Raw genomic sequence first — 12,100 nt, forward strand, 5'->3', positions numbered from 1 at the left:
ATAGCTTTGTGTCTTTAGGCAAAGGACTATACTTGACCTCTCATGCCTAAAACGTTATGATGGTGTGGTTTTGCTAACAGTTGCTAACCCCATTATATGCTCCCTGGAAGCCCTCCTTGACTCAGTAGAGTGCCCAGGGTGTGGAAATTAGTTTCCCCATCTGGTGGATGGGGTGAGGCCAGGCACTTCCTGAAGCTCAGATCTCAGCAGCACTGTGCTCTTCAGACAGCATGAGAATTTATTATTGACCACCCACGTCCAGCTCTCCTCATGGTCATCTAGCCTACCGGCCATTCGGTATCTTGCTTTCCTTTTACATTGAACTCCAGGACTCAAATGATCAAATACAGTTTCCTAGTTTAATGTTACTCCCTTAACCACAATTCTAAATTCCCCTAACCACAATTGTAAACTCCCTTAACCACAATTCTAAACTCCCTGCCCTGCTGATCCTCGTATCTTGGTGTTGTTGGTTTAGTGCCCCTTTCTCTCTGGTTACTTTTAGTTAGCTTTCTGTTTTATTTATTCATTTAGTCAGTCAGTTAAATCTGCCCCCAATGTGGGGCTCAAACTCACCACCCTGAGATCAGAGTCACATGCTTCCCTGACTGAGCCATCTGGGCACTCCTAGCTTTCGGTTTTCAATTAGACCTGTTATTTTGCGGTAACTGTAGATCCACATGTCCTTGTAAGAAACAATACCCTTCACCAGCTGCCCTTCACCAGCTGATGTTTTGTGTGGCTATGGCACATGGAAGCCAGGAAATTGCGTTTAATGCCTTTTATCTGCTTTACCAGGCATTGGGGATTTTTTTTTTTAATTCAGAGCTGAGGAGTTACATTAGCATTATCCCATTTTTTAGGTCTCTCATCAGATTAATCAGGCAGCAGTTAAGGGTCCATGCTAGAGGAATACCCATGGCCTCTCTGGGAGAAGAGATTTCCTACGGCCTCCAGTCCCGTGATCCGTAACACAGGGAGCAGAGGCAGGGAAAACCAACTTACAATGCATAATGATATGTCTTTATTTCATCAACAGAAATGGTGTCTAGACAAAATTCAGTTAACACTAGCAATTCAATTGAGTGAAAATTCTTTTTTGCACAATAGTGTATTTACAATGAGTAAATGAAGTTTCAATTCATTAGTTCATAGCAATGCTTTTTTTCCCCCAAAATGGTAAAAATTCTTAGTTACAGAGAATAAGCATCAACAGCCATTTCATTTTTACAATAAAAACCACAACAAAAAACCACAATCACTTAGAAAAAAAAAAGACAAGCCTAAGAACTAGTACAATAAAACGATGCATCGAATTAAGTTACATTAATCGCATAGAATCTGTGTAAAAAGTATGTAGAAAAACACCTGATGTAACCTGTTACAGTCGTTGAGCAGTTATGAGAGGTACAGAGGGTTATACAGGTAGATATGTGTGAAACTGTCCGTATGGTTCGACCTGGGGAGGAAGAAGAGAGGGGCTGCAGCCCCTTGCATACACTGAGAAGACCCTGTTTTGAATATGGCCTCTGGAGTTTGTAAGGCATATATTAGAGGTGCGCTTGCATCAGACTGGTTCTGGAACAAATCCTCCCAGGCCCTTCTGGCCTCACAAGCAGAGGTGGTGCTTGCCTTGAGCGGCTCACCGTGTCTAACCAGCACCCGGAGCTCCCAGGTGCACTCACCAGAGGTGGCAGGTCTTTCACGTCCGAGCGTGAATGGGCATCCCGGCCTTCACACACACCAGCGGCATTGCTAGGACCCAGGGGAGGTCACCCCTCTGCCCGCAGGCATATTTGGGTAGGAGACTTAGCATCATCGGTAGGAAAAACCCTCTTTGTCCCAAATCCCTTCCCTCCTTCCTCATATACGTGTCTGGTCAGCCCCCCCAGGAACACTTGGCACTGACTGAATGGTCTTGGTGCCCTTCTGCTTCTAAGGAGGGCCACTGTTTTATCTGAGGTCAAGAAACTGGAATGAAGTGAAAGTCAGAGTTGTTTATCCATTGCTTGGTAGTGAGATGCATGCACCACGTCACAACATTAAATCAAAGCTACAAAGTGGGCCTCTGCACCCAAGGGGTAGTCTTCACAGAATGGCAGCATCATTTTCCTATTACCATTAAAATGCACTGATACTCATTTGATATAAATATTATCTCCCCGGGTGGAGTGTAGGAAAATACTATACACGTCCTTTTCTTTGCAAGAAATGTTTTTGCACCGTCAGCCGAATAATTTATCCTCAATCTGCCACCATAGGTCCTTTCTATGTACAAATACGATCTGCACACACTATCTGCGTACAGATGTCGTCTAGTCTACAGCATCAGTCTTTGACGCTCGGGTCAGGAGCCGGCTCGGGCGGTACTGAGAACATCCAGATGGCCTCCATGCACACGGACCTCCCGCACGAATACCAGCTCCACACAGGGTACTGCACCGTGGCCTGACTCGCCATTAACTGTGCCTACAACAAGATCCTCAATTTGGGGAAGGAATATTAACCTAGGATAGAGTGAACAGCTTTATTTTTAAACAACAACAAAAAAATTCTGCCCCTCAGTCTATTTACAGTGATTTGAAGACAAGACTTGATTCTTGCTCCCTTTCAGGTCTGCGACTCCTCCAAAACTAGAAGCAGAAGGGGAGCAGTGTGAAGTCATTTGTTAGGCAGCTGCTAGTTTAAATGGGGTATAATGTAGAGACCCAGCCGGGTAGGTCTTTTGTAGCCAAGTAACCTTGCAGACTTTACCCACTTTGAGAGGCGCTGTGCTACTCCACAGGATGCAGAGCAGCCCAGAGGGACAGGGCTCTGGGATTTCTTAAAAGGCTTATAGTTTATACGCCTTTGTTTGTTTCTTCTTCCTTAATGGCATCATTAAGTATTAAAAGAGTAATTGTAGGTTTAGGCCTTTTTTTTTTTTTTTAAAGATTTTTAAAAAGTCATCTCTACACCCAATGTGGGGCTGGAACTTAACCCCAAGATCAAGAGTCGCTTGCTTTATCGACTGAGCCAGCCAGGCGCCCCTAGACCTCCCGATCATAGCTTCGAACTTCACGTTGTGCCCACCTGATTTCTGGCAGTTCTCTCGTGCAAGTCCTAGAGCTGGTCCCTGGCCTCCTTTTTAAGGAGAAGTGGCAGTTGGCATTCTAATCACTAGCCTTTTTTTTTTTTTTTTTTTACTTCCTTGGGAAAGCAATACAAGGATTAAATCCAAAGTCATAGTGCATCTTAAAAGCAGCATACTTTTAGAAAGACAGTTAATAAATTACTTATACAAAATAATGTTTTATACTGCAGCATCACCTCTGACGCCTGAGTCATTGTTAGGGAACCCGGAATAGAAATAGCAGGATGGCCTAGTAACTTCGCCAGCTCTTTTGTTTTGTTTTTGCAACTGTTTTGTTCCAGAATCAGTATGTAATGAAGTTTGATTTTATTCAAGGCACCCCCAGATAACGCAGAGAAACACACACATACAGCAACACTCACCTGCCCAAAGCCTGACCAACCTGAATGAAGTGAGGTTGTCTGGACACACAAGTAGAACAAAGGCAGATCCAAGGGGAGGACTAGATTCAGGCAGATGCTAACTAGCCACAGGGCCACCTCCGTGGTCCCCACCCCAGCAGCTCATGCCCACCTCTTCGGAGACTCAACTTGGCCATGGCAGGGATCTTCCTCAACAGTCCATGGCTGGAGGGTCCTTTATTTTTTATAAGGAAGGACCCATAAGAGCACAACTAAATGTCACCGCACTGTGCAAACACTATTTCTTGCTCTTAACTTACTTTTCTTTTTCATAAAAGACACGGGCCTCCTAAGGGATCCCAGGTTAAGGAGATAGGCTGGTTTTTAAGACTCCACTCGAGGCAATTTGGATTCTGGCCCCCAGCTAGTCCTCCCTGTGAATCCATCCAGAAACAATTTTGACGAACACATGGTTCAGGGTAGTAAAAGACAGGACAGGTCACGGAGACAATTGCACAGAGCCAGTCACTGTTTATGGTACATAGTGAACAAAATCCCAAGTTGTTAAAAATCTCTAAGAAATGGAAAGAGTTTTTTCAAGCAGTGTTTTTAACCAGTTCCCCATAGCAGGGGTTTGGTTGAGGAAGAGGAGGAAAAGCGAGGTGGGGGTAGATGGAGGGAGAATGTGGACTGGGTCAGGGTGGAGGGACCTAGGGAGAGCCTTCCCCACCTGGCCACGGCCGGCCGCGCAGGTGTGTGCAGACCGAACGACAGGGAGACAGGGAGACGGACGGAATGTGGTCAAGACTACCAGTTGCACATGAGTTGTCACCAGGGTGAATCACGCCAACAAGTTGGTTTGGACCTGGTTATGATACTAGCAGAGAACATTCTTTTTTTTTTTTTTTTTTCAAAAGAAGAGGAGGTCACTTAACAGAGGCAACAAGAGAGTTAAAACACAAACTACTGCTGGCTGACTCCTCCACCGTAACACATACCTGTGGCCTATCACAGGATTCACACTGAATTTCAATCCCAGCTGTCACCAGTTTTCTACAAAGGCAAACCCCACGGTGAAGCACAGCACGGTTCCACTAGGCCGAGAAATTCCAACAACCCTCATAAGAAGGGCAGCTCCAACTCCGAGCTGCGGCAAAGTCCGTCTCAGACTAGCACACGCAGACACGCACACATGAGGAGAAACAGAAACCCAGAGGCAGGTTTTAAAAGCGGAACTATTTTAAAAGAAAAGTCTTTTTTTTTTTTTATCCTACCGCATGAACCAACAAATTTCTGGCATTCATATTTAAACATTTAGCGCTAATATTTGTACAGAAAAAAGTTAATAATACTAAAACATATGTTACTATGATTTCACTTTTCGCCTACATCATATACTAATTTCCCCTTTTACATGCAGCTTTAATATTGTCCAAACAATGGCACAAATAAAGAAACAAAGTCAACCATCTACTCCCCACTGCCCACCACCCCATCCCCACATCAAACCTTTCGGGACTCTTCCCGCAGCCCGGCTGGAGGGCCCACCGGAGGGAGGGAGCCGATTCCTCCTCTTAGGCTGGCGGCAGGGTCTGGGCACATCTTCCTGTAAACGTGGCCAGGGGCCAGCACGCCCCCAAAGCCAAGGGAAGCTGCTCTCCGTGGGTTGCAAGCCAACCAGTTTTGCAGCAAGAGAAGAAAATTATCATCAGGTGAGGGTAGGTGTGTGTGTGGCGGGGAGGGGGGCAGGGAGGGCTCCTTGGCCATATCGCGTCCAAAGCCTCAGAATGAAATCTGCCTTCGGACAAGAGATGAGCAGAAAAACCTCAGAATTCAACTCAAAGCATCTGGAGAGGGGGAAGGAGAAAGAAATACTTCTGCCTGCGTCAGGGACAGACCCCAGGCTCACGTGTGCCCCCCCCCTCCCGCTCTGCTCTCCCCTCCTCTGGGCGAGCTGCATCAGCCCAGGACGCCACTTACAGGCAACTCCAGGTGCTGTGATGCAAACTCACTCAGGTGAGACATCCTGGGAGCCCGGCCTGGGCAGGGGAGGGGCGGGGTGGCCGATCCACCGGCCAAATCCTTCCAAAAAGTTCCTCCCCCACTGCACTTCCAAGGGCAGGCAGAGGCCTGAGGACCGGCTGAAATGAATGGGACTCGCCCCCTGGGTGAGAAAATAGTAATAACTTGATTTTTAGGAGCCAATGCCTGCTGAGTTCTGGAACAAAATCATGGGTTCCTGCTGTTTGGATGCACTTTCGAGCGGACGTCCACACTCTCTCCCCACTTAGGAGTCTGAACGTCCAGCATCAACTCTGAACTCTCCGCATTTAAACTTTGCTTCCGGGAAAGGTGGGGAGGAGGTGAAATATAAAAATATTCAAGCAGATTATTGTCTACACATCCTAGGATGAATTCATTATTTGGCAAGATTATTTTTCCTACATAATTATCACCTGAGTGCTTTTTAATTAGCTAAAATGTCTTACTTTTTAAACTAAAAGCAAAGAATATACAGTATACTTGAGTTATACTGAAGTAACAACTTCATTTAAGAAAATAGGTTTGACCCAAAACTCAGTGCAAGTGGCAAAGTTGACCATGACTGTACAGTATCTGCAAGAAAAAAAAAAGAAAGAAAAAAAGAAAAACAAACCCATGACACTCAGATGACACCAGCTGATGGTGCCCAAAGCAAACCAAACGACAACAAAAAAGGGTCTGAAATAAAACCTCCAAAAAAAAAAAAAGCTTCCAACACTGAATTCTGATCCATAAATAAGTACAAATTGAAATTGAACTGCGAAGCAAGAAAAATGACCATGTTAACGGTTACCAAACTAGTTCTAGCATCGGAGACAAAAGAAGAGGAATGTTGGAACCTGTTGGTAAATGAGAAATGAAGTTTCCAGTTTCAGGATGAGAGAATTGAGGCATGCAGGACTTTTGCATATGGATATATATATATTTTATATATATATATTATATATAATATGTACAGTCTAGCTATAAAACTTTGATGTGTATAGAAGCTGTCTTCAATGAAAAAAATTGAACATTCAGAAGAAATTCCTGAGATAGGGTTTGTGACATGGGCCACTGAGAAAAAAAATCCGTGGTTGGGTCCTGGAGGTGTTATAGTCTATCCCTGTTGAGACTGAAATTCACCCACAGACAGGCAGTGCCACCACCGCCGCCGCCCCTTGCCGGGCAAGGGCTAGCACCATTGGGAAGGTAACTGTACCGCTCGGCGCGGAGAGAGGAGGGAATACTCAGAGACAGTATTGCTGCTAAGAACGCTGTAGTGTGCACCGATTCCTTCTAGGTTCTTCCAGACGGCAGAAGAGCAGCACGGCGGGCTGCCCGGGGAGCACCTGGGGGGCGGCGGGGCCGCCAAGTGGGCCGCGTCCCTAGGTGTACTCCTTCCTGGGCTGCTCGTCAGTTGTACACTTGTCAGTCATTTCCTGGCAGAAGTCCACGGTCACCGTCTGGCTCCTGGATTCCAGCGGAGGCCCCCTCTCCGGGAAGCCCCCCGGGTCGCTGCCCTCCGGCCTCCTCGTGCAATTCTCCGAGGAGGAGGAGGAGGAGGAGGAGGGGGGGGGGCGCCGCCGGGAGCCCAGGGGGGGCCGGGGGGCGCGGGCCCGGGCTCCAGGCAGCAGGGCGTGCTCTCCCCCACCGCGCACTGGGGGGCGGCCAGGTTCTGCTCGACGCCCAGAGGCGCAGCGTTAATACCGGTGGCGGCGGGGAGGCCCACGGGCCTGAGGACGGGGCAGTACCGGTGCAGGGCCTGGATCTGCTCGGGGCTCTGGATGTCGCGGCAGACCTCCTGGGAGAGGCAGGAGAAGTTGTCCAGCAGCTCCCCCATGCAGGCCTTCAGCTGGTTCCTCTCCGACAGCAGCTTCTCCTTCTCGCACACCTGCACCACAGAGAAGGACAAGGCCCCGTCAAGCCTGACCCGGAGGACAGGAGCCCTCGGCCGGGCTTGGCCAGCTGCTGCACTCTGTGTTACACGGGGGCTCACGAAAGCACAGGCCAGGATCTGGGGACCCACAGACCAGGTTCAGGGAGCTGGGCCTGAGCAGCCTACCCGGGCGTGCCAGGGAGCCCGACAGACAGACCAGACAGACGCCTTCTGTGCGGCAGCTCTTCGTCGTTCTCTGGGGTCTGGCAAAATTATCACCTGCGAGAGAACTGCAGGGGGTCAAGGTGCTGGTTTCTGGGAATTTGGGGGTTGCAGAGAATCAACTGGAAAACTCTCAGTACCAAAAGTGTAGTTGGAAAAAGCTCCCCCAAACGCATTAGGCTGCCATTTTTGAAGGTCAGAAATTGACCAATTCCAACTCTATGACATTTTGGAAAGAGGCAACATTATGGGGACGGCAGAAAGACCAGAGGTGGCCAGGGAGTGTGGAGTGGGGGGAGAGAGGGATGGGCAGGTGAAGCACAGAGGATCTTCAGGGCAGCAGAATTACTCAGTGTACAGTCAGGATGCATCTACTGTCCAAATCCACAACCTACACAACACCAAGAGCGAGCCCTGATATAAATTATGGGCATTGGGTGACTATGATGTGTGCATTCAAGTTCCTCAACTGTAGCAAATGCACTACCCGGGTGGGAGGTGTTGGTGATGGGAGAGGGGGTGAGTGTACAGGGGTAGAGGGCAGGGGCGTCATTCAATTTTGCTGTGAACCAAAACTTCTCTAAAAAAGAAGTCTATTAAAAAAGTCAACAAAAATCACAACAACAAAAAGTGGCCACTGGCAATGTCACACGGTTCGATTAAACCTCAGCTGGTTTTCTGGCCTTTGCGGGGGACAGACTGCACAGAGCAGGTCCTCTCTGGGACAGGTGGGGACCGTGCAGCGGGTCACGGGCATCGATTCTCCGCGGACACATGGAGGGCAGACACAGGCATGGAGACCGAGCCCTAGCAGAGCAGCCTGAGGTTCTGAGAGGTTGTCCTCCAAGAAGTTCTTGTGTTACTAAAATTCATCATCCCATCAGAGAGATGAATTTCACCACTAGGGGGGAGGCTGGTGAAGGTTACACCTGAACTATCTGTGCGAGGAGAGAGTTGTGGGGGTCCCATGGGGCACACCCAGTGAGAGAGATGAGGAAACCGGACATCACCGCCAGATGGGAGGGCGAATGAGTTGGGGGTGCGGCAGAGGGAGAGGGAGAGAGAAAGGAGGAGAGGGAAGCGAACATACGAGATGGGGGCTCCAACATGGTTGCTGCACGTGCTGGAGCATGAATGCAATCTGGCAGGCAGCGTGGGCATGTGTGTCGGAGACAGAGATTTACACGGGGAAAGGGCACCTGCTAAAATATTTATAAATTTATCAAGAAAACATGTTTTAAAAATGAAAAATAAACAGATGTACAAGTGCAAGTTGAGAGAAATACATTATGCAACTTTGCAAAAGCTGAGTGGTGCGCCGGAGGCAGTGTGGGAGTGGGGGGTGAGTGCGTGTGTGCCGGGGGCTCGCGGGGCGTACTGGCCTCCCCCCTCTGCCCCCACACCAGGGCCATCCTTGACACCCAGCTGGAGGGCGGTGGATAAGAAACAAAGTACATCTGGAGGTCCCTCCCCGAAAAATCTTACCTTTGTGGCTGTGCCACCCAGAGCGCCCAGAAGCACTGGGGGCCTGCAGAGCTAGAGGCAACAGTGCCTGGTCCCAGGAGGGCCATCTCAGTCTCTGTTATGCCACATTATCTTGGCCAAGCCATTGACCCCCCCCCACCCCCCACCGATATGCAAACTGTTGCGGACCTCTTTTAGGGAGAAGAAAAAGAAATGCTTCTCCTCCTTCTCTTTCCTCAGCCTTCAATATGCCACGTGCTTCATTCTCTTGCCTTTTGGTAAAGATAAAAGGCAGATTTGAGGAAAGTATACTATTATCATGGAACGCATTTTTATGGTTGTATTATAAAATTGTTGAAAATAAAGGGTCTAATGGAAACACTTAATGAGGAAGTACAGGGGCTCTATCACATGTACCTCCCCCCCTTTTTAGTGAATAGACCGTTTAAAGTAAATTAGGTAAAGGATATAAATTCTGTTGTTTCAGTTTTAATATTTCATGACTGATTTTTTAATTTTTTTTAATTTTTATTTATTTATGATAGTCACAGAGAGAGAGAGAGAGAGAGAGAGAGAGAGAGAGGCGCAGAGACATAGGCAGAGGGAGAAGCAGGCTCCATGCGCTGGGAGCCCGACGTGGGATTCGATCCTGGGTCTCCAGGATCGCGCCCTGGGCCAAAGGCAGGCGCCAAACCGCTGCACCACCCAGGGATCCCCATGACTGATTTTATAGATGAAATTATATTTTACCATAAATAGGAAGAAGAATTTACACAGCCTGTTCTATTTGATGTGAAATAGCAAATCCCATTTCTCTGCAGTTGTAAAGAAAATTCATTATAATGTCTTTAGTTGTAAGAGATGGTTTCGTTGTGATTAGTTACATTGATAATAAAACAACCTTTTCAAATGACCATAAGAAAAAAAAAAAGTGTTTTGGCTCTGTGCAGGAAAGGCAGTATAAACCCAGGCCTTGGTTACCGGGGTGAAGCTCTAAGTCACAGATGTACATTGATGAGCTCGGAAAACTCTCACTCAGTGGGAAAATGCAGCCTATTATTTAAGGGGTCTCCAGAAACGGTGGGAGGAGAGGTAGGAGACGCCCTCTCTGTCCTTCAACTGAACACTATCAGCAAAGTGCTTTACGTATCTGCCTGGTGTGTGGCTTAGACTTTGCTATGTGTTCAGTATTACAAAATTACAAGGAAAGAATGCTAATTACAAAAATCAGGTATTTCTCAAATACAGGTGATGAGAATCGTTCTGCTTTCTGGAGAGGGGCACGGGGCCGAATGACCATGGACCTGTGCTCAGAGCCCCGAAAGCCCGTCCTTGGCAGACTCAGCCTTGCTGGGTCCCTGCCGAAGCCCCGCCAGCTTTCAGAAGACCCATGTTCACCAGCAGCAATGTCTTGCTTCCTTATGTGGCTTAAATGCAAACTGTTCTTGTCGTTGTTAAAGCAACGTTAAAGAAAAATTGGGAAGAGAGAAGGAATTTGTAATCCCACAACCCAGTCACAATTTCAGATACATTTCAGGGCAAGAGACGTTTCCTGAGAGGCATCCCTGGCCCTGCTGTGGTGAGACTAGGGGACGATCCAGTCATCACTGACCCTGTTGTGAGGAACCTACCGCTTCGCCCAGGAGCTGGGGGGACAGACACACACACATAGATGAGGCAAGACTGCTGGGATGAGCAGGAAGCCAGAGGTCAGATCAGGACTCCAGGGCTGGGTGCTCAGTCTCCCCAGGGACTCGGGAAAGGGGTTTCCTTGAGAGGAGGCAGTAACCTGATTCTTAAAGGATGAAGTCAGAGAAGAAAATAGCCAGGGAATGTCCATGGTAGAGGGGAGCTAGCACAAACACAGAAGCAGAAAGAGCAAGTGGCAGGAAGTGCAGAGCGTTTGATTTTATTATCGGTCAAGTTTGGAGTGGAAGGTGATTCTGGACGTAGCTACAGACTAAACCTGTATGAGCAAGTATGAATGTCTTCCTAAGAAGCTTGGGCTTTATTTGGCAGGTGAGGGGAGGCCCTGCCAGGAGCAGTTCCCCTGCTTGGTGGGAGTTGACCAAAAAAGAAAACAGACTCTGAAGTCCTGGATGACCTTTACTCATGCTTTTCAAATGTCTTATCTCGTTCTTAGGTTCTCATCAGGACGGTGGCTTACCATGAGGCCCAGGATCACCGTGTATGGTCTGAGGACCCAAACTTAGATCATAAGCACATCACTGTGGCCTCTCTCTTCTTCAGCCTGACATGACATGGCACCTGAGATGTTCCCGGTATTTGGCCAGCACAAAGGTTGAGCTGAATGAGGTTGCACTCTCTGCTTTCAGAGCTAAGTCAGGAGCCAGAGGCCACCTGGATTTATTTCCTGTGGCTTAAGCTTGCTTACCAAGGAGAAGGGGGCACCGAGCTCCCAGTGAGGGGAGCCTGGGAACTTATTCCCTGAGACAAAATACTCTCAGGCACGGGGAAGAGGAGCCAGCCACTTGGAGGCAGAACTGCAAACTCAAGGACCCTGGAGCTTCGAGGGGGTTCAGGTCATGTGGTGTCCTATCTGGATTCTACATTCTTCTGTGGGGGCAGGAGAAAGCGGCGGTGGCAGGTTACAAGATTTGGAATGAGGCAACTGGGTTTGCATTCAGGCTCTGCTACAGAGCGGGGAGTTGGCAAAACTCTCTGCACTCATTCCCTCCTCTGAAAATGGAGATAAAATAGAACCTAAGTCATAGGGTTGATGTGAGGCTCTAATGTGATCGTTTACAAAAAACAGTTGGGAATAATACCTGGCCCACACGCGTACGCAAAGGATGTTAGCAGCTAGGACATGTTGAATGGAAAAAACCCAAAGGACTACCTCTATATGTGTGGCTGGAGGCCATAAAATATTGAAACGTGATTACACACCTGCACAGACCCACACAATTGCAGATATAAAGCTACTACTTTTGTTGAGAAACTTGCTTGAAAATAACCCCAAACTTCCCAGAATGCAACTTGGCACGAATCCTGCTCACTCCAGGTTGCCGACAGCAA

The 12,100-nt window shown here is 48.1% G+C and overlaps 1 protein-coding gene across 1 annotated transcript in view; it reads right to left on the reverse strand.

The window, feature by feature from the left end:
• Positions 1 to 1,028: 1,028 nt before the first annotated feature.
• BACH2 (BTB domain and CNC homolog 2) overlaps positions 1,029 to 12,100 on the reverse strand; it is a 356,846-nt gene continuing 345,774 nt past the window's right edge. Inside the window, 2 exon segments of the mRNA XM_055330439.1 lie at positions 1,029 to 7,055; positions 7,058 to 7,390. Coding sequence (XP_055186414.1) covers positions 6,885 to 7,055; positions 7,058 to 7,390 — 504 coding nt within the window. The 3' untranslated portion in view covers positions 1,029 to 6,884.

Source organism: Nyctereutes procyonoides, unplaced genomic scaffold (genome assembly GCF_905146905.1).
Source record: "Nyctereutes procyonoides isolate TBG_1078 unplaced genomic scaffold, NYPRO_anot_genome, whole genome shotgun sequence".
Classification (NCBI taxonomy): Eukaryota; Metazoa; Chordata; class Mammalia; order Carnivora; family Canidae; genus Nyctereutes; species Nyctereutes procyonoides.